At 34.9% G+C, this 24244-nt stretch overlaps 1 protein-coding gene across 1 annotated transcript in view; it reads right to left on the reverse strand.

Moving 5' to 3' along the window:
- Positions 1-363: 363 nt before the first annotated feature.
- Positions 364-24244, reverse strand: part of LOC149538002 (uncharacterized) — a 162535-nt gene continuing 138654 nt past the window's right edge. Inside the window, exon 18 of the mRNA XM_089799394.1 lies at positions 364-1057. Coding sequence (XP_089655520.1) covers positions 1052-1057 — 6 coding nt within the window. The 3' untranslated portion in view covers positions 364-1051. The remainder of the gene's footprint in view (positions 1058-24244) is intronic.

Genomic DNA, 24244 nt, shown 5'->3' on the forward strand with positions numbered 1-24244 from the left:
TAATCAGCTTGCAATGCATGGTGAAGGGCCCCTTAACATTATGATGTTGATAAAAACACTCCAGCTCATACAACCAAGATGGCAATCTATCAAATAAAGAAAATTAAACAACTTATGTAAGGGCATAATAACATGCTAAAATGACCGAATTGCTGTTTCTGACTCATGAATGGTCCTCACATTGACCATGCTAATAGACAACTTGGAAAACAGTTTCATCAGTGACAATAGAATTATCATAACATATATATATATACAAACTTCTAAACTCCATCTGGTCCCAGACTGAAATCTAAGGATGCCAATCAAAGCCAATAATTTAAGAGCAAACAGTTTTAAGGTGGACCTCATAGCTAAAGCTGGTTCAAAGAAAATTTTTGAACTTTGAAAAGAGAGAATTAATTGAGCTACAAAACTAGCTAGATCAGGCTCCTAGTTACAAGCTATCATGATGGCTTTCCTAAACATGATAAAAAAAAATTTCTCCACAATTCAATGGTGTCAGTTTCTGTTTAAACTTTTCTTGCATCTAACTGTATGTGTAAGTTTAATCATTGAGGTAATGTTTACTAAAGGATAGAACTCCCGGAAATGGAAGAGCAGTTGTAGCTTCTTGAGATCTTATATTTGAACTAGTTCAGAACACTCATCAAATAGAATTTTGGAAGTCACATGGATGAATAAATTTACAAACGTAACTTTTATACAAAATATGTGCTGAAGGTTATTGCTCTAGGGAACATGCCAAGGTCCAAATTCCAGGGCAGAGTATATAGCATGGCTTCAGAAATGTAGTCGTTGTCTGATTGCTGAGGGTCTCGCCACCATACAGACTCTGGACGAGTCACCATGTTCTTTCAAGCACCAACCTATTTAATCAACTCATGAAGTCTATGAAAGAGTGTGTCATGAAGTTGTAGAGAACATTACTTCCATCCAGTGCTCACCATCCAGTACTCCCTTTTAAGGACAAGGGAGCAAAAGTGCATTCCATTGTCATTGTTGGATGCATAAGCCATAAATAGCGAAATTTGATTGGAAAGCAAAGTAATCAGATCTGCAGAGCATCAAATGGCCAAAAATAGAATCAAACTTATGAATAAGATAACAATGACACCAGCAAAGTAAAAAATTGAAATTTATCAGCAATCAGGAACACTTGTGACAAAGAAACGCAGTTGAGTCTGAATAAATTGGAATGCCTCATTACTTTAAATCATACAACTTAAAAAATATTTGAGTAAAAGCGGCATTTATTCCCTCCATATTCCCAAGAAAACTATACGCTTGTTGGCATTTTCAGGAATAAACATAACGAAAACATTAACTTAAAAGCAAGACTATAGATTCACCCAAAGGAACATTAACTCCATTTTATTGTGCTGCTACAAATCACAATTCAAACAAAACAGAACAGACAAATATGTAAACATAAAATATCAAGCTCGTAGAATTAAAAATAACCATATGAGAACTTAGGAGAGAATGAAGTGTAATTAAGATTGCATTTCCCAAATATGATTATCATATGCTAGAAAATTGCAGTATGAAAAGTCTTTCAAATATTTGTATTGTAGAAATAAGCATGGCATCCAATTGAGGGAAAAATCCACAGCTGATAATTATATACAGCACGACACATTTTATATGGAGCCAAAACCATTATGATCTGACATATATTCTGTGTTACTATTTTCTCTTCATGTACAGCATGGATGTAGTGATTTTTAAATAGACCATGATAACGGTGGTATCATCTGAAACCATCATAATAACATATTTATATGTGATTATCCTTTAAAGTCCACAATATACCTTTCCCAAAAAAACCATCTCCTATTAAACAATAAAAATATCTTCTTGTGCCTTCTTGGGGTTACTTCTAAGCTCCCCTTTAATGGTTCTTTGTATAAGAATGTGTCAGGTGGCACACCTTCATTCCATCTTTGCATGGACCACAACTTTGTGGCATGCATCACAATGTTAGTGTGTGTTTATGCTGAGTACTGAAATATCCCAAATGGATATTTGCTCTGCTGCTGCTATTTGTTTAATTATATAAATTATATTTTCCTATAGATTTTTCTTTGATCTTATAGAACTAGACAAAAGTTGCAGAAAAATGTTGTTTCTTTTTGTATTTTTCAAAATATAGGTATTACAATGAATAAATAACAGTAACTAATAAAATAGAAGTGATAGAAATCATATGCAGCAATACATACTATTCTGGAAATGATTCTAAAACCGTACGAGCATAGTCTGATTTATTTCAGAATAGTACCAATATAGATGTACTTCAAACAAGGTTGATGCCAGCTGAAGATGGGAACCAACAATAGCCAAACAAGTTCAAATCATAGAGCCCAAGTTGTTGCAATAAAACTACTCCAGTATGTTGCAAATAAACACTCCAGAATTCCTCCTGCGAACTGCTATAACGAAAAGCCAGACTAAACCAAAGTGGTCACCTTCCCTATAAATTCACTGCTTGCAAAGTGTGACTGCAATACTAGAAATTGATCCTCTGTCGTGATCAAACTGTATGCATAAGAACCTTCAAATCTGATCTTGTTGAGGGCTACGTCCCAACAGATATGCTCTCAACACTAGGGTTTGCGTCCTAGGTGAGGAATGCTCTTCCAAAATAATGGCGTCCAAAATAGGTTGACAATATGATAAAGATACTCACCTTTAGGTTACCAACTCCTTATATCCCCTCTCGAAGGCAGATAGAACCCTAAAAGAATCCTAAAGTGGATTTCATTTGGACTTCACAATATAACATTATTTCCCCAATAAACAGTCCAAATAGAAAGAAATCATTACTTTATTAATGACAATTAGCTCCAAGCATCAAATAAGTCCCGGCAAGTGATAATCAAATAGTAGAGACTGAGCTCTTTCCAACAAGCTATCACACATACGCGAATCAATCCAAATGGAGTTAGAAAACTCCTTATTACTCCAAAATGGCTAAACACACAGCCTTATTTAAATTATTTAAATGCTAACTCAAGAGAATATTAAAATATATTAAAATATTTCTCAAGTAGAAAAGGAACAACCCAAACACCTCCAAAACATGAAACAGAGTTTGTCACTTGCCTGAGTGATGCTAGACAACCTGGGCCAAATGGTAGTCTCACCCTCAAATCTAGGGATACTCCTAAAAAATAGGGAACACACCCAAATCTCCGGAAATTGAGATCAGGGGTGATCTCATAGAAACTCAACTCTGGAAGGCGTCACCAACTCCTAAAAGGTAGGAATCTCCTCCTACAATCAAGGAACTGTCTCCTAAAATCAAGGAACTGCTCTCAACTAATCTACTACTGCCTGTAATACCAAATCTGAATGCTGAAAACCATTACTAAGTCCCTAATCACCACAGCCAGCCTATGAGACTCCATAATAGGCTAACTCTCATGTCACTGCTAGACAAAGCTAAAGAGGGGACTTGACAATCCTCCCCTCTCAAAGATGCTTGCCCACAAGCAACTACAAAGATGGATGCTGCAAAATAGTCTCATCCTCCCAAGTGGCGTCCTCTATAGGGAGACCTCTCCAACGAATCAAATACTCTCAAATCACCCTACTCCTCAGATGGCATTCCCTCTCTTCCAAGATCTCCTTAGGAACCAATGTCAACTTACCTTCCTCAGCCAAAGGAGGTAGATCTGGAGATGGTATAATATGTTGTCCCAGTGCCTTTTTCAGACACGACACATGGAACACATTATGAATCCTACTGCCAGATGGTAACTCAATCTCATACGCAACCTCTCCAATACCCCTGATAATCCTGTATGGTCCATAAAAACGAGGTTTGAGCTTCTCAAATCCACCCCTTTAAGGGTGTTCTGTCGTTAAGGCTGCAGTCATAGGTATACCATATCCCCCACCGCAAATATCCTCTTTGTCCTATGTCAATCAATGTAGACCTTCTACTGATTTTGTGCCTGCTGAATATTCTGAGAAATCTCATGACGTCCTAGTTCTCCTGTACCCAATCCTGTGCCATAGGAACCCTGTTGTCACTAATCACTAGAGCAACAAAAGATAGACATCATAACCGTAGAGAGCTCTAAATGGAGTCATAGCAATCAACATATGATATGTACTATTATAACAATACTCACCCAAGTGCAACCAACGCACCCATATCCTCTGTTGCGCTACTCTGACAAACATCAAGATCTTCAAAGTGTAGCATCTCGCCATGAATTCACTGAGGAATGTATTATACATGTCAATTCCTGGATTCCAAACCAATTTCAAAAAAAAATGCAACATATTCGTATTGCACCTATCTGAATAGATGTACAAATCCATATTGCCAATGCCTCTCTATGAGGTCCCTACTAACCATCCTTGAACCTGAAGCAATCCGGGGAACCTGACAAAATAACATGCTCAACCATAGCATGAGACCCTCTATATCTCTCAAACATACAACCAGCTGTTCCATTCTGACAAAAATGCCCAGACGCTCCAAACCATGAAGCAATATATGGAAGTCTGTGTAAAGTGATATATCTTGCGAATCAACACCTAGGTCCTATAACAAAACATATGTCATACTGTGTGTGATGTAGAAGAACTTCATATTATCACCCTCACTATCAAGTAACCCTCTGTGTATGCAGGACACCATAACTATGGGTGACTAATATCTTGCATGCTCAAAAACTATCAACAATGGCCAGCCTATCTCACTGTCATAACTCCAACCAGCAACACAAGCGATATCAAACATACTATCAAACCAATTCCAATCAACAAAAAACACTCCCCACTCCTATAGGGGCACTTCCCAACACTCCCTTACTGTTGAAAACCTAATGTAGATAGTGAAAAGCTCAGCTGAATCATAAGATCCCCACTAGGATAGTCACTAATCTTCAATGAATTTAAGAGTATAAAGTCACCAATCAGCAAGGTTATTTCTGCCCCATCAAGGAAACCATGAGGCCACCTCTTAACAGAAGTATGTGTCATCCATACCCATATGGGACAACTCTTGAGTGGACGGCCCACCAACTATATGCTCAACTTCACAATCATACTCCAAGATTGAGCTCCTCGTATCATTTGTGTCATCAAGACCAAGAGCCTCCCCATCATCCAAATCAAAGAGTGGGTTATATAAAATCAAATCAGCACTCATCTCGGAAAAGGGGTTATTAGCAATGACTGAATGTATATCATCAACTTCTTAAAGACTATAAGCAGCAAACTCATGAGAATGGGAAGTAAAATTGCTGCTATCCAAACTCAGAATTTTGGAATCCTCCTCTATACCTTCTTTTGAATCATTTTGTATATCCTTAGTATTAATGGAACTATTGATATCACTGGATAATGTATCATCAAATGGTTCCTCTTCCTCATTCGCCTCGTGAATATGTTATCTATCTGCACAAGCTGTTGCAAGAGGCAAGTTTTCTGATTGAGCTGAAGTAGAATGTAGTAGACTCAGCTCCACACAATGTTCCTCCCACTAATTTTGTAGGTAAAGCATGGATTAAACTCAACTCCCTAGTCAGTTCTTCAATCTGATTTTTCGCCATGAGGAGAGCTACTTGAAAATTTTCCGAAGTTTCTCTAACCTTTAAAAGTTTTGAAATAAGCTGATCAATCTCCTCTTCTTTCCCCCTCAAAGCAATAGAGTAAATAACACCAAGATCAAAAAAATGATCTCTATCTGAAAGGAGGTTTAAGTAATTATTCTTCATTGCCTCCATGGCTGTCTTAAGCACATGCAAATCAGAGATTGATGAATCCTCTTCTTTACATTTATGTCTTCCCTCAAGTTGGACCTGATGGAAACCAAAATTTTAGAATCAATTTGGACGCATTACCTAATTATTTTCTAAATTATGAGACGAACTATTCGGATTTGGATTCTTTTCATTTCAGTAATATATATGGGTACGATCCTAGAATGAGTACAAGCAACAAAGGCTTTATTATGCAGGGATTTGTATTCATATATGCTCCATCTAGATCAAATGAGATTAACAATAACAACAATATTGATATATTATGTCCCTAAAATAACAGTAATTATAGAAGAAATTAATACTATGCCTTTCAGAATTGACAAGGGTATTAAAAATAGTTTCAACTGATTATATGATATCCTCTGCAGTAATGATAGCCATTATTGACCGTCTCACATAAAAGAGTGGAAGAGTTACATTTGTTTCAAGCAGCCTGGAGACTACATGTGGGATGATGGAAAATTTTGTCATTATTTTCCTTAGTGGGCTATGAGCGATAGTTTCAATGCTTCGTTATTACGTAATTATCTAACATTTTTCTATTTAAGGTAGGTCTTAAAGGGAGGCTTATACGTGAGTGAAGCCAAAAGTTCTAGTTGTTTGAATGATTCACAGCGGCATCATCTCACAAAGTATCATATTTCCTTAGTCACGATGAAAAGTTCTGGACAGTTGGCTTGCTATCGATAAAACCAAAAACATTAGTATTGAAGATATCAGTAAAACAAATGTGTAAAGTATCAAATGCAGAGATAAGGATAACCATATCTTTATATCCCGAAGGCAATGATTTGATGTATATCGAGGGTGGAAAGAGTGAGGTTTATTATTTCAAGTCAAATGAATGCATAATAATTCCCGTGGGTAGGAGATTCTTATGTCGTGCACCAAGGTATAACCAGATGCCATATTCGGCATAGGATAAACAAAGCAATGGATAAGGCACTTGGTGTGAGGCAAACAATCAGGTGCTCCTGATCAACTCTGCAATCGCATCTTCTAAAGACGTGTGGAGGCCTGGGCTTTATGGTTACTGAAGACTTTTATTTGCTAAATTCTCAGTTATGATTATTTCAAAATTATTTTTTTAAGCAGTTGTTTATTGATTAAGAGATACAAAGCTTGGAGAGGCAATCGACACCTCTTGGTCCTTTATATATATGTGATGTAAAAAATCAAACAGGACAACCTATTCACATTATTCTAAAAGAAGTTTTGCATTTTTTAAAAAGGCATAGATATTGTTAAGTTTTTAAAAGGAAGAGTCTGAGATTTGAACTAAGCAAGTGGAATTCAGATTTTGAGCATAACTTTCAAAATTGGATAGGATCAAACTGGTGTTGAATGGAGCATTGATAATCACAATGTCTTCAATACCAAATTTTCCAGCAATATAATCTGTAAGATCTTTATTTTGTTTTAGAGTTGGAAATATATGTGACGTGTCCTTTGTGATATTTTTACTCTATATTTGTTTATAATTTAGTATTACGATAAGTACATCGAATTGTTCATTACTATTTAGATCTGATAAATACAAATATTGTAAGATATAATCATTTTCTTTATTTGTATCTATTTTGTCCATATATGGGTTAAAGCATCATAGACTGATCTAAATACGTGAAAAGTGTAACAATTTGAGACATCGTAATAACTGAATCATTTACAAATATAATATAATCAGTATCATAAAGTTGTATGTGAAAAATATATATTTGACTCTATTACCCAATTAAAGCCTGGCACTAATCACTAATTTGCTCACAAATTTCAATTCATATGCTAGCAATACTTTAGCCTCTTTCCTTTAAGAATTTGATCTTATTTGTTATAGTAATTCAATTTTTTTTTTCTAATTTTCCTCTCAGCAATTCACAAATCTACTAAAGTAATTAAAATTTGAAGATTATTCAACATTCGTAATTTGGAAGTTTTTTTCTTAGAATCTTGCCACTTAAGGAGATTACCTTTACATTATAATCCATTTGCTATAAAATATCTTGAATCCAAGTTCTGTTGTCCAGGATCAGGTGTACAGGCCTTGGTTTAGCGGAGCCAAAAGCACGGAGGATCTAAGTCAATTTGATTGATCTTGTCAAGTTGGCCAAAATCAATTAGATATCTCAGCATCGAGCAAGCAAGGCTCGATTAGATATCTCAACATCGAGCAAGCAAGGCTCGTAAGTTTCTAATCAACGATTTTGATAACCAACAAATTGGTGACTCTACTGGGGAAGGTCGCAAGTAAGTTTTGCACACTCACTTCATCAAACCAGTATAGAGATTCATTTAAGTACAATTGTGGTAAGTTTTCAAATTGTATAAGCATTTGACCAACTTGTAAATATACTATTTTCAGTGTTTTAATTTGCTGTTTTTTAGATTTCAGATTCTGCAAGTTAATTTTCTTATTAACATTTAAGCATGAGTACATAGCATTCTTCTTGAAAGTTGAAATCCCTGATTGTGTCCAAAATTTGAAGCTGAAATTTTTCATAATTCACATAAAAGCAACTAAACTTTCAGTTTTAATGTTATTTTCAGAAAATCATTCTCAAGTCATTGGCATTAACTCTGCTGGATAAAAACTTAGATATTTATTTCTTTCCTTCTTAATTGAAGGTGGCGACTCTATTGTGTTTCATTGATATATTTTATTAAAGAGCATTTGTTTGCTTTTGAGGTGCATGTGGGGAAGAAGATCAATGAATCCCCGACCTAAAAGACTTGAGCAGTTAACTTTTAAGAGAAAACCAAGAAATAAGAAAAGTAAAAATCAAAAGTCAAAAATGTTTTACACGGGACATAGAAATTTTCAGGAAAGAATCAACAAACAACCTGAAATGTGTGAATCAAGTCATAACAGCCCTGAGAAGGACGAGGAAAACTGTAATTCATTTTTTCATATTCCTAGGGTAGAAGAACCAAAATGCGAGATAACTTGTATTGAGGATGACGAAGGACAAGAACAAATAATGCAATGGGATATGATAATAAAAAAGATGGCTGAAACAACAAATGGTAATAATGCAATATTGGCCAAAACACTTAAAATGCAGCTGGATGATATTCTTGAAAAAATAGGGATATCAAAGGATCTTATTGCATCCCCATTTAGAAAAACATGTAATGAAGATATATCAGATAAGTGGAGGGAAGAAATGCCCAACCAAATACAAAATGAAGTGAATACACCACCAAAGTACAATCCGCCTCATAGAAAGAATCTGGAAACACAATTTGCTACTAGTCATGTTAATTCATTATATGAGAACAAAAGGGATAAGAATCAAAATAATAATTTTAACAGACATTTCCACAATAATCAAAGGGCTTGGAATAATGGGCAACATACTAGAGGAGTTCCGCAAAATGGCGGAAATATTAGACAACCCCATGGTTTGAATCAGAATAATAATAATCAAAACACCCAAGGTCATATGGTGCACAATCAAGGCATTAGAAATCAAGTAATAAGGCAGCCTATGGCAATCGAAAGATATAGACAACTTGATTTCAATGGGATTAGAGGATATCCAAATCCAATATCAAATGACTTAAGAAATGCTATCCCAAAGTTTTCAAGAAACGAAACAGAATCTGCTAAGCGACATGATTAATCTAAAAAATGTAATTGAAGATTTTGAGGAGGATCACTAAAATGTATTTATGAAACTTTTTGTACAATCATTAACTAAGGATGCTGCAGAATGGTATAGAAGTTTGCCAGACGGATCCATTTATGGATGGTGCGATTTTGCTGATCAGTTTGTTGAACAATTTGGTGATCACAACGACACATCTTTTGCATCCCATGAATTGACAAGTATTAAGAACACAAATGAGTCAGTATCAGAATTTAACAAAAGATTTAACAAAGTTCTCAACAAGATTCTGACGGAGACTAGACAGGTTGATTCATTTTTTATTGATTTCTACTTAAGTGCATTTGATAGTAAAACCCATTATGAGATAAGATCTCAAAGACCTTCTTCATTACCGCAAGCTTTCAAAGCTGCCATGACAATTGAAAATGATAGGAAAGCAACAGGCTGAAATAACAAAAGGGATGATACAAAATTATATAATCACAAAAACCCTAAGAAGGATGAACTAAAAGAGATAATGGATATGCTAAAAGAAACAAAAGTCAAACAAAATAGAAATGAAAGACCACCATTCCACAAAAATGACAGGATGAGACTACAGGACATGCTTTACAATATGAACTTGAAGGATGGGAAACCAAAAAGACCAAATTATGCTAAGGACACCCCCAATCCTTTAAAGAAAATCAACATTGTTGATGGCGGGCCATGGCGTGATGTATGTAGGCTACCTCATGATCCTAAATATTGCATTGTTGCACAATCTATTTTTGAGGAAGAGAGTCAGCAAAATGAAGAGAAACCTGTAGTCAACACCATATCATCAAAACCAATGTGGGGTAGGGATGAAGATGATTCTACAGACAAAGACCAAAATTCTGATTGTTATTACAGGGGTTCTAATCAGCAATGTTGTACTCAACAAGTGTTTTCAGATGAGGAGGATATAACTACTTTACACAGATTGACAGCAGAAGAAAGAAAAGCTTATACTATTGCAGCAATAGAATATGCTAAACACACCAAAGAAGAAATAAAGACAATAATGCTGATCAAAGTGGTCCTGCTGGTATATTTACGAAAAATCAGCAACAGGATGAAACATCTAAAAAACTTGACAATCAAACTCAAGCCAAGCACAAAGAAGGTAATCAATCCTACAAGTTGACCAAGGAGCCAATCATGCATACTAGTGGTAAGCAAATATCTGACTATCATAATTTTATGAATCATGCTTTGTCTCAATTGAAAATTATTGTGCCTCTAATGGAAATGATGAAATTTTCTGATTAAAGGGATGAGACTTTGAAGATATTATCTAGCGTAGAAGATATTAGTAATAAGAATAATGTGAAAAATAACGAAGAGCCACCTATTGTAAACCTAGGAACAACATCGAATAAAAAGTCAAATCAAGTAGACCTATTTTATTTAACATTGTTGATAAATAATAAATTGGTAAAGAATTGTATGATTGATTCTGGCACAATAGTTAATATCATGTTTGCTGATGTAATGAAAGAAATAGGTCTCAAAGTTGATACTCCTTTTGGTAAATGCTATGCTATGGATAATAGATATGTGTCTATAGTTGGAATAATTAAAAATGTTGAATTTCGTTTTCCATCATTTCCGCATATATCATACAGGATTGACATTACTGTAGTTGAAATATCAACAAGTTATGGCATGTTGTTATTTAGACACTGGTCAAATTTGGTTGGTGGTCATGTGCAGTTGGATTTGTCTTATGCTACCATACCAGTTGGGGGCAAAGAAATCAGAATTGAAAGGTAACCCCAGTCATATTACCTGGTTGCGGATTATATTCTGGATCCTGAAGTAAACTTCTGCCATTCTGACATGGATAGTATAACTAAACCTACTTCAAGAACTATTAATCCAATTTCAATTTATGCGCAAGAAGATTGTAATGACATTTGACAAATGTTCTTTGACAGTGCTTGTAATAAAGAAGGAAATGGGGCAGGTATTATATTTATCTCATCGTCAGGTAAAAATTTTAAATTTTCTTTCTTATTAAATTTTCAATGTACTAACAATATTGCTGAGTATGAAGCTCTGATTATTGGTTTTGTTATTGCCAAGGCTTATGGAATTAAATTACTCACTGTCTTAGGGGAGTCGGATCTAATTGTTTCTCAAATTAGGCATAAGTTTTCAACTAGGAAGCCAAGGTTAAAACAATATCGTAATTATGTATGGGACTTGCTAGAATTCTTTGATTTTTTTTCTATTAAATGGATTGACAGGTCAATTAACTACCTGGCTGATATAATGGCTAACCTTGTTATTAGGAAAATCAATCTTCCATTTGATGAGGTTGGTAGAAATAAAAAACAAACCCTCAATACTAGATAATGTGCAAAACTAGCAAGTTTTTGAAGATGATAGAGATATTATTAGATTTTTAACCTACCAGGAGGATTATGAAAATCAGTTCATTGATTGGAATGGATGTGTGGAAGAAAAAGATGGTAAGAAAATGTTACTTGGAAAAGAAATAGTGCAATTAAAAACGAATAAAATACCTAAGGGTTTAGTGGCCTTAGAGTGAATATTCGATGAAAGGGAAAGTGCAAAAAATAGCAAATCAACTAAAATGCAAAACGATATTGAGGAAATAAACTTAGGAAGTGAAAATTCTCCCAAAAAAATTTATATAGGTGAGAAGTTATCATCCAAGATTAGGGCTGATTTGATTTCTCTACTAAGGAAGTAAACACATGTTTTTGCTTGGAGTTATGACGAACTTAAAGCCTATAGGGAAGACCTATTTCAGCATGAGATACCTTTAAAACCTGATGCGAAACCTTTTAGACAAAGACAATGTCCAATAAATCCAACCCTAGCCCCAAAAATGAAAGATGAACTCATTAAGTTAAGAGATGTCGGAATCATTAAACCTATTAGGCACTCTATATGGGTTTCAAATTTAGTCCCAGTGAGAAAGAAGAATGGCGATATACGATTATGTATAGATTTCAGAAATTTGAAAATATCTTCTCTTAAGGATAATTATGCATTACCTAATATGGAAATTTTCTTGCAAAAAGTAACTGGTAATGAACTATTATCAATGATGGGCGGATTCTCGGGTTATAATCAAGTTAAGGTTAAAGAGTCCGAGTAGTATAAGATTGCTTTCATGACCCCTTGGGATACCTATGTCTATGCTAGGATGCTTTTTAGGTTAACGAATGTAGGAGCTACTTTTCAAAAGGCAATAGATGTTGCCTTTGATGGACTAATTGATTTAATTATGGTAGTTTACTAGAATGACCTCAGCGCTTATTCTAAGAAAGCGGAAGATCATTGTAAGCATTTAGAGACGATTTTCATAAGGGCCCTTGAATTTGGAATTTTTTTTAACTCTAAAAAATGTCAATTTGGGGTCACTGAAGGGAAACTATTAGGTCATATTGTCTCTAAGGGGTAAGAATTGATCCAAAAAGGGTAGGAGCCATCGACAATATTCAAATACCCAAAATAACCAAGGGAATCCAATCATTCTTTGGGCAAATCAACTTCGTGAGAAGATTTGTTTCTAATTTTGCCGAGATCATTAAACCTATTGCTAAGATGCTTAAAAACGGAGCAAAAGTTGCTTGGGATAATGAAGCTATAGGAGCATTCGCTAATATAAAGAAAGCTATAAAAGAAGCTCCAGTTCTAAAATCTCCTAATTTTAAGAAGCCTTTCCAACTGTTTTCGTGTGCTTCTTACCATACTATAGCCGCTGTTACGTTACAAAAGAACGATGAAGGGCATGAGCAACTAATTGCATTTTTTAGCAAAAGTTTACAAGTTGTTGAACTTAATTATGATATAAATGAAAAGCAGGCCTATGCTCTTGTTAAAGCGGTTAAATCCTTTCGACCCTATTTAGTCGAAGTTGAAGTCATTGCTTATGTGCGAAATGCTGCTATTAAGGATATATTTAGGCAGTCTGAAACTACTAGGAGACGATGTCGTTGGATAAATCAAATCCAAGAATTTAATATAGATATCCAAATCACAAAATTAGTTAGAGGGCAAGGATTGGCTAAGCTTATGGCAGAATCAAATCTGGAGGCCATACAGGTAAATTAGATTGATGATGATCATACTAAAGTTAGTATTTAGAGATGCCCTTGGTACACAAATATAGTTTATTATTTACAGCATACAAAATGTAGAGATGATTTGAATGATAATCAAAAAAGAACTATTAAATTACAGGCTGCAAACTATGTTCTAATTCAGGGAGATTTATAGTGGAAAAATCAGGATGGAATTTTATTGTTTTGTTTAGATGTTGCCCAATCAGCAGTTATTCTCAAGGAGATGCATGAAGGAGTTTGCGGCGGTCATTTTTCAGCTAGGACCACAACACATAAGATATTGTAAGCAAGTTATTACTGGCCCCAATTTTTTAAAGATTGTCGTGCTTATGTTCGAAAGTGCGAGGCTTGCCAAAAATAGCTAAGTTGAAATACGATGGTGCCCTTCCCTTAAGAACATTACAAGCAGAAGATCCTTTTCAAATGTGGGGAATCGATTTTATTGGAGAAATTAGTGATAAGTCGAGTGGTGGACATAGTTGGATTCTAGTTGCTATCGATTACTTTACCTAGTGGGTAGAGGCTATACCCACTCAACAGTCCACAAGTAACGTAGTAATTAAGTTCCTTATTGAAAACATATTAACTAGATTTGAAGTTCCTCAAAAGATTATAGCAGATAACAATATGGGTTTTAGATATAATGAGTTTGCTGAATTTTGTAGGAAGTACGACATTGCAGTATCATACTCATCTCCGTATCATCCCCAGGGCAATGGACAAGCAAAGTCTAGCAACAAAAATATCTTGAAGATTATCAAAAGAATGTTAGACAACAACAAATGCACTTGGGATTTGAAGCTGAAATTGGCATTATGGACAAATAGAATCATGGTAAAAAAGTCAACCAATTTTTCTCCTTTCAACCTAGTTTACAGCAAAGAAGCAAAGCTTCCTCTGAATAATTTATCGCCTGTTTACAATTTTGTTACTGAAGAACAATTAGAAGATATCAATTTCATGGAGAATAGATTAAATGCACTAATTGAGCTAGATGAGGTGAAGAGACTCACGCAGGAACAGAATATAAATAAGCAGCAACAAGTTAAATTTCTTCATGATAAGAAATCTTCAAACCGATCTTTTAAGATAGGTGATTGGATCCAGAAATGGAACGCCAAAGATCAAGATAAAGAAAAACATGGTAAGTTTGAGGCTCTATGGTTAGGACCGTTTATCATCTTTGAAAAGGCTGGGAACAATCTTATTTTTTGCAGGGTACAAATGGTCGCATGCAGGATTATCCAGTTCATGGACAGTACCTTAAGTCGTTCTTTTAATAAGCATGAATAGGGGAGTTCTATTTCCTTCCTTTGTTTTATTGTATTCTATTTTTTTAAGTTTTTATATGTGTCATTTCATGGACTGATTACCCCTTATGTTTTTTATGAAGGGCCACACCACCCTACCAACTCATAACCAAGAATGCAACAATATGGAGACAAAGAGATGGCAAAATGCTTCCCAAGCAATTTTATTATACTTGAAAATCCAATAGTAATTACAATAACAATTCTGCAAAATCCAACAAAAACACTAGCTAGTCCAAATCCACACTCTAGTAGAAACCTCCAAGATCTCAACTTGTGCTCGCAAGCCACCAAGCAACCTCCTTGTTTCTAAACCACAGCCACTAGCTCTTCTCCAACTTTATCCAAGATCCAAGTGTAAATTGCCTCACATTCGGCACTCTATCCACACATTCATAACTCCACCACAATCCTGTTGTAAACTACCTCACATTTGGCGCTCTGTTCACACAATCAAGAAAACTCACCCTTTAGCTTCCTCCTTCTCTCCAAACTTCTATTAAGACGAGATCACACCTTGAAACCTTCACACCTTCCAGCTTTCACACATTGAAGCTTGTCCTTCCAAAGCTTGATTAGAATTGCTCATATGCCTTGCTTAAATAGGCACTTACCACCCAATGCATGATTTATCCACAATCTTCTAGAATTCCACCTACACACCTCGAAAAATGGAATGACAACCATTTTTATTTTATTTTTCTATTACACCACCTATGCACCTCGAAAAATAGAAATTCCTCTTTTCCTCTTTTTTTCGATTTTCTATTTTTTATTATTTTCTTTCTATTTTCGTCATTTTATCTCTCCTACACATTTTTTTTTTTTTTTTTTTTTTTTTTTTTTTTTAAATTTTCCCATGCAAGATGTTCCTGCATCAGTTTTGGCAGGTCAGCTCCTCCAGAGATAGCTAAGATGCTCACTAGCCCGCAAGGGGCATATGTCCCCAACAAGAGCCACTGATGGAACCCAAAATTTTTGAATCAATTTGTACATATTGCCTAATTATTTTCTAAATTATGAGACGAACTATTCAGATTTGGATTCTTTTCATTTCAGTAATATATATGCGTATGATCCTAGAATTAGTAAAAGCAACAAAGGTTTTATTATGCAGGGTTTTGTATTCATATATGCTCCATCTAGATCAGCTAAGATTAACAATAACAACAATACTGATATGTTATGTCCCTAAAATAACAGTAATTATAGAAGAAATTACTACTATGCCTTTTAGAAATGACAAGGGTATTAAAACTAGTTTCAACTGATTATCTAATATCCTCTACAGTAATAATAGCCATTATTGAGTGTCTCACATATTCCTTTGTGAAGCGGCATTCAAATGATATAAAAGAGCGGAAGAGTTACATTTGCTTCAAGCAGGCTGGAGACTACACGCGGGATGATGGAAAATTTTGTCATTATTTTCCTTAGTGGGCTATGAGCGATAGTTTCAATGCTTAGTTATTAAGTAATTGACTAACATTTTTCTATTTAACGCAAGTATTAAAGGGAGGCATATACGTGAGTGAAGCCAAAAGTTCTAGTGGTTTGAATGATTCATAACGGCATCATCTCACAAATTATCATATTTCTTCAGTCACAATGAAAAGTTATGGACAATTGGCTTGCTATCGATAAAACCAAAAACATCAGTATTGAAGATATCAGTAAAACAATTGTGTAAAGTATCAGATGCAAAGATCAAGATAACCATATCTTTATATCCCGAAGGCAATGATTTGATGTATATCGAGGGTGGAAAGAGTGAAGTTTATTATTCAAGGTCAAACGAATGCATAATAATACCCGTGGGCAAGAGATTCTTACGCCGTGCAACAAGGTATAACTTGATGGCATATTCGGCATAGCATAAACAAAGCAACAGATAAGGCACTTGGCGTGAGGCAAACAATCGGGTGCACTTGATCATCTTTGCAGTCGCATCTTCTAAAGACGTGTGGAGGCCTGGGCTTTATGGTTACTAAAGACTTTTATTTGCCAAACTGTCAATTATGATTATTTAAGAATTAATTTTTAAGCAATTGTTTATTGATTAAGAGATACAACGCTTGGAGAGGCAACTGACACCTCTTAGTCCTTTATACATATGTGATATAAAAAATCAAATAGGACGACCTATTCGCATTATTCTAAAAGAAGTTCTACATTTTTTTAAAAGGCATAGATATTGTTAAGTTTTTAAAAGGAAGAGTCTGAGATTTGAACTAAGCATGTGGAATTCAGATTTTGAGCATTAACTTTCAAAATTGGATAGGATCAAACTGGTGTTGAATGAAGCATTGATAATCACAATGTCTTCAATACCAATTTTCCCGGCAATATAATCTGTAAGATCTTTTTTAATTTAGAGTTGGAAATATATGTGACTTGTCCTTTGTGATCTTTTTACTCTATATTTGTTTATAATTTAGTATTACGATAAGTATATCAAATTGTTCATTACTATTTAGATCTAATAAATACAAATATTGTAAGATATAATCATTTTCTTTATTTGTATCTATTTTGTCCATATATGGGTTAAAGCATCATAGACTGATCTAAATATGTGAAAAGTGTAACAATTCGAGATATCGTAATAACTGAATTATTTACAAATATAATATAACTAGTATCATAAAGTTGTATGTGAAAAATATATATTTGACTCTATTACCCAATTAAAGCCTAGCACTGATCACTAATTTGCTCACAAATTTCAATTCATATGCTGGCAATACTTTAGCCTCTTTCCTTTAAGAATTTCATCTTATTTGTTATAGTAATTCGTTTTTTTTTTCCCCCTCTCAGCAATTCACAAATCTACTAAAGTAATTAAAATTTGAAGATTATTCAACATTCGTAATTCGGAGGTTTTTTCCTTAGAATCTTGCCACTTAAGGAGATTACCTTTACATTATAATCCATTCGCTATAAAACATCTTGGATCCAAGTTCTACTGTCCAGGATTAGGTGTACAAGCCTTGGTTTAGCAGAGCCAAAAGCGCAAAGGATCTAAGTCAATTTGATTGATCCTATCAAATTGGCCAAAATCGATTAGATATCCCAACATCGAGCAAGCAAGGCTCGTAGGTTTCTAATCAACGATTTTGATAACCAACAGGACCTTCCAAATATAGCTCTCTACTAACTTGTGGGAACTGTCAAAATGTGACAAGGTTGCAATGACCTTTTCTTCACCAACCTTCAGTTGGCTCTCCAAAACAAGCTTATGGACATGTATAAATTCATAAGCAAAGGATGTGGATTGTCATTGAAGAGCAGGGCTCTCTTCAATATCCTATTTTTATACCCCCTCAAGATCTTCATCTCGTAATTCCTCTTGCTGGTTATTGTTTGTCCTTGTTTCCTTTGTTGACTAATCTTCTCTCCCAATACTTTCTTTTCTATCCTTTGATTCTTCTTTCCTTCCTTGCTACTGATTTGATCTTTTGGATACCAAATCATCATCGACATCTGGTATACCCATAAATTGTGTGAATGTAAGCATGTCTTGTATTTCCTTAGGAAGAGAATGATATTGATGGTAGTTGCTCATTATTGCATCATTGAAAGCCTTAAGCGGAGGCATCTTACTTGTACTTGCTGACGGAGATGAAACCTTAGAGCGCCCATTTTTAATTCTAGCCATGGTATTGACCTACAACTAACCCAACAGGCTAGCAGGTTCGACGCTCAGATACTACAGAAATATCCCAAATGGATATTTGCTCTGCTGCTGCTATTTGTTGTAGATTTTTCTTTGATCTTATAGAGCTAGACAGAAGTTGCAGAAGAAGGTTGTTTCTTTTTGTATTTTTCGGAATATAGGTATTACAATGAATAAATACCAATACATATGTACTTCAAACAAGGTTGACGCCAACTGAAGATGGGAACCAGCTACAGCCAAACAAGTTCAAATGATAGAGCCCAAGCTGCTACAATAAAACAACTCCAATCTGCAGCAAATAAACATTCTAGAATTCTTCTTGCGAGCTACTATAAGGAAAAGCCAAGCTAAACCAAAGTCCTCGCCTTCCCTATAAATCCACTGCCTGCAAAGTGTGATTGCAATACTAGAAATTGATCCTCTGTCGTCATCAAACTGTATGCATAAGAACCTTCAAATCTGATCTTGTTGATAGCTATGTCCCCACAAATCTACTCTCAACACTAGGGTTTGCATCCTAGGTGAGGAATGCTCTTCCAAAGCAATGGCGTCCAAAATAGGTTGACAAAATGATAAAGATACTCACCTTTAAGGTTACCATCTCCTTATATCCCCTCTTCAAGAAAAATCGAACCCTAAAAGAACCCTAAAGTGGATTTCATTTGGATTTTATAATAAAACATTTTTTCCCCAATTAAGCATCCAAATAGAAAGAAATCATTACTTTATTAATGACAAATATCTCCAAGCACCAAATAAGTCCCGGCAAGTGATAATCAAATAGTAGAGACTGAGCTCTTTCCAATGAGCTATCACACATAGGCAGTCCAAATGGAGTCAAAAAACCCCTTATTACTCCAAAATGGCTAAACACAGCCTTATTTAAATTATTTAAATGCTAACTCAAGAGAATATTAAAATATATTACAATATTGCCCAAGTTGCAAAAGAACAACCCAAACACCTCCAATACATGAAACTGAGTTTGTCACCTGCCTGTGACTGATGCCGAACAACCTGGGCAAAATGGTAGTCTCACCCTCAAATCTAAGGATACTCCTAAAAATAGGGAACACACCCAAATCCCCTGAAATTGAGATCAAGGGTGATCTCATAGAACCTCAACACTGGAAAAAATCACCACCTCTTAAAAGGTAGGAATCTCCTCCTACAATCAAGGACCTGCCTCATAAAATCAAGGAACTACTCTCAACTAATCTACTACTGCCTGTAATACCACATCCCAACAATGAAAACCCTGACTGAGTCCCTGATCACCATTGTCAGTGTATGAGACTCCATAATAGGCTAACTCTCATGTCACTGCTAGACAAAGCTAAAGAGGGGACATGACAAGTAACATTTACATGACAATTTTGGAACTTTGTGATTTTATATGCTAGACTAAGCATGATTATTACAAGTGTCACCATCACATCTCTTATTTTCCCAATGTCCACATTTAAGCAATTTCAGTTTGATATTTCTCATTTTCAATGGTGCATGAGATCACAAAACCTGTCTTTCCCTAGATGTCTTAGAAGCTTTTAAAAGATTGCACAAAAATTGTTCCTTCCCTATACAATGTAAACATAGAAATGACATTAACAAGTCACATTCCTTAGCACCTCTCTTCTTAGTACTAGATTTATTTCCCATTGAGTGTTTTTTTTGGAGTCCAAAACTGTGACATGTGCCAAATTCAACCTAATTTTTCCCCAATCTCTTCCTTTAGGGAGAAAAAATTCACTGTGTTGATTTATTTCTCAAGGGAGAAAAGAAGTGATACATGTAGCAATCTCGTTTTATAGACATGCATGATTCACATTTACTCTGCATTTTATGTTGATTATGAATTTTTTCGATCATTTCACTCTAGTGTTTTTATAATCTTATAATTCAGTTTGGGTATAGATAAATCTTTTCAAAAACAATGAATGTTACAAATTAGGTGGTAAAAGAGTCAAACTTTGAAGCACATGAGGAAATTAAATGGAGAAAGAAATTTTACTATGTTTAGATGCTTGAATCCTCTAGCAGGTGCGAATTTTGCCCCTTGCCCAGTATTTTGTCCTCTTCATGCCTGAATTTCCGTCCCAATACAAGCGACTATCTGTCCTTTCTTTCAGTGGCATGATAAAATTGAATGATTAGATCTTAAAAATCTCCTAAGTAGGTCGGATTGCCCAGCTTGCTGAGCATTATTATGACGCTCTTCTACTATAACCCTCTACTCTTCCATATTTCTGTCCAGTCTTATGCAAAATCCACAGAGCTTGATAGATTCTACCATAGTGAAAATAAAGCTTGGAGGTCTTAATAGTGTAAAAATGAATAAAGGCAGTGTTTGGACATAGGTCAAAGCTTGGATCAGAAGATTGGAGGAAAGTGTTGACAATTAGCTAATAGTGATATGTAATTATTGTCATTTATCGCAACACATTATCTACATGATTACAAGAAACATCGGAAATAAATTATACTTAGTGTTTGGCAATAAGAAAAGTGTCCAAGTATAGAATTTGGTTTACAGCAGTATATTGTTTTGTTTATAACTTGTTGCTAACGTCATATTATGACTAGCGAAGTTAGATGGAGCTAGCATATATGTTGATGATGACATATATAACCTCAAAAGTCAGTACAGACTGTACAGAACAAAGATGATTATGTTTGAAGCGAAACAAGACAGCGGAATTGAAAGAAAGGATTATTTTGTTTACAAGATAATTACTTGTCCAATTAGGGCCTACATCCTAGATGTTTAATCTAAGTTAGAAAAGTAGATTATGGTCTTAGCCGACCCAGCAGCAATTTGTGAGAAGGCATGGTATTTATGCAAAAGACATTTTGCAGTAAGAGTGTGGAAATGTGAATTATAAGATTGTGATTGTGATTGCAAGGACTATCTTATAATTGTGATTATATGTGAACTATTTAAAGCGATATATGTGAAGTTTTATATGAGCCATTTGGTGATTTGAGATCGAGCTGAAGATCAGAGATCAATCAAAGAAGAAGATACTGTACTTATATTCGGTCTAATTACTTGTTTGAGCAATGAGCTCTTCTTGTAATTAGAAGTGCATGTTTGAGCAGTGGGCTCATCTTTCAACTACTATACTACAACTCCTAACAGGGTTGGAATCTCCTAACGGGGATTCAAAGTCTCCTAATAGGGACTCCTTATACTGAAGTTGCTCATTGACTCATAAAAGGGTCCATCCTCTAACAAGGAACTTATTTATCACTATATTATCCAATGGGTATCATCCCCACCGGGGTTTTCCCTTGGCCAAGGTTTCCCTAGTTAACAAAATATGGTGTTATGAGTTATCTCTATGCATTATTACTGTTATTGTTCAGCATTACTTTATTGCTTTGCTATGCATTGTCTAAAGTAAGAAATAATATCTAGTTGGCGACTAAAGTTTGTAGATTACTAATTAACCCCCCCTCTCAGTACTCCCTATTTATAACAATTGGCATCAGAGCTCAATTACTTTGAACAGGCTTAACAGCTTGAGTAAGATCCATATGGATATGGAACAATTGATAAAGAACCTTAAAGAAGCTCTTGAACAAATTGATCTCCTTACTGAAAAAAGAGATAAGTTGAAGGACAACTATGAAGACTTCAAAGCATACATTGGTCAATTGAAGGAAAAGATTGAACATCTCAAATCCAAGTCTGAATGTATTGAATCTGGAACTAGTGATGATGATTATTCAAAGGTGAAGACAGAGTACAAGATCTCGAAGCATGAATTGAAGATTACAAATCTAAAGTTGACTTTGAGAAATGATCCTAGCAAAATCGAATCTGATTTGAAGACTGAAAATGCAGATCCAAGAGCAAGTCTGGCAAAGAAATCATCCGAGTTTGAAACATTGAAAGAAGATTATGAAGAACTTCATAAGTACAATATCATTGTGAAAGTTGAATTAACTCAATGCAAGCAGCAGCTTGAGAAGCTCTATTCTAGCAGAGAAAAGCTTGATGATTCAATGTCAATACAGAGACCTACTTATGATAAGACTGATCTTGGTTATCTAATTAACATGTCTGCGAAGAAACCTGAGATTAAATCAAATCCGAAGGAAAAAGATAAATTCGATAATAATATTGAATCCAGACAATCTTCTAAAAAATCCAAAGAAATTGAGCAAAACAAGGAAGTTGACATTTTGAATGAACCAAAGCAAGTGTAATCTCCTAAGGAAACCAGGTATGAATTTAGAGGTAAGTGCTTTTATGTAATAAAATAGGTCATATTAAAAGAGATTGTACTAATAAGTCATTTAATCATGTTAAAGACTTTTATCGTCATAATTGTCATGGTATGGGTCATAATGTAATTGATTGTAGGAAACCTAAGTATGATAATGATAGAAGAAATAATAGAATGTCTAGAAATACTAACCCTGCAGATAGAAGATCTAATGAAAGAACAACGAGGGAAAGAAGATCTTATGAAGACAGAAGACAGATCGTGTGTTATAAGTGTAATAACTTAGGACACATTTCTCGGAATTGTCATGCACGTAATGATCAGCAAAATCCTAGAAGCAAAGTACCTATATGTTAGTTATGCAACAACTTCACACACAGCAAAGTACTGCAGAATGGACAGAAACTTCAAAGATAGAAGGAAAAATGGAAGAAACTTCGGGAACAGAAGTGGAAAGAACGTCGGAAATGACAGAAGGAACTATGAACGGAACTCTGGAACCAACAAAGACAAAGAGGAACATAGAAACATTGATAAAGAACTTCGAGAAGAACTTAATGAGGCATTTGTAAAAGGAGTAGATATCTCAAAAGAAGAGCTAGATGATGATAAGACAGGAAGATTGAAGTCAGTTGTTGAGTTTGATTCAACTAAGTTGACTTAAACTTGTTCATAGCATCAGAATTTGAGAACTTCATCCAGAGATCAAATTAGAGGTAGTGAAGTTTGGGAAAGGTGTATCCAGCTATATTTAGATGGTACCTAAGCTCGCTTGTAATTTGGAGCTCATCTGAACAAGTTATGAAGGAATTCAGAGTTACTGGCATTACAGAAAAGGTTAATTCTGTAGTAGAAGATGAAAAGTATGTTTTTTCAAAGAATTTCATGATGCGGAATTCAGTAGAGTTTTGTCATGATGGAAACTAGCTATGGAAAACTTTGGGTGACATTTGAAGATCAGATAGATGATCTTGAGCAGTTATTTGATTCCAGAGGGTAATTGACAGCTTTTTTTGTGTTTGCAAAGTACGCAATTAATACAAGTTCAAGTTAAAGGAATAAATGGACTATAGAATTCATTTTCACTTCATTGCGAACACATCTAAAGTGAAGAGCACTTAGAACCAACTTGTTAAGGCGATTTCGAAGCAAACCCTATTTTCGGAAAGAGGTATTCTGTCGTTTTTCCACAAATTTGTTCCTTAAAAGTTCTTGTTTGATAAAATCATGGATATGTCAGTAGTGCATAGTGTTGAGAACGAGGATAGACCTAAGTTAAAAGTTGTTTCCGTAAAACCTACTTAAGGAAACCCTAACTCAACGTTGTCTATCACTCCAAACAACATAATATATCTTGAAGATGTAGAAAGTTATTTGAATAGTAAGTTTGAATTGATCGGTAGGGAATTCATGAACAAAGATATGGAATTGGTTTTCAATCACGACAAGACAATGAAGCCCGGATTTGAACATCTAAGGGAATTAGACTTGTTCAAATATCA

This window comes from Cupressus sempervirens, chromosome 9 (assembly GCF_028749045.1).
Source record: "Cupressus sempervirens isolate cs-2001-9-10 chromosome 9, ASM2874904v1, whole genome shotgun sequence".
Classification (NCBI taxonomy): Eukaryota; Viridiplantae; Streptophyta; class Pinopsida; order Cupressales; family Cupressaceae; genus Cupressus; species Cupressus sempervirens.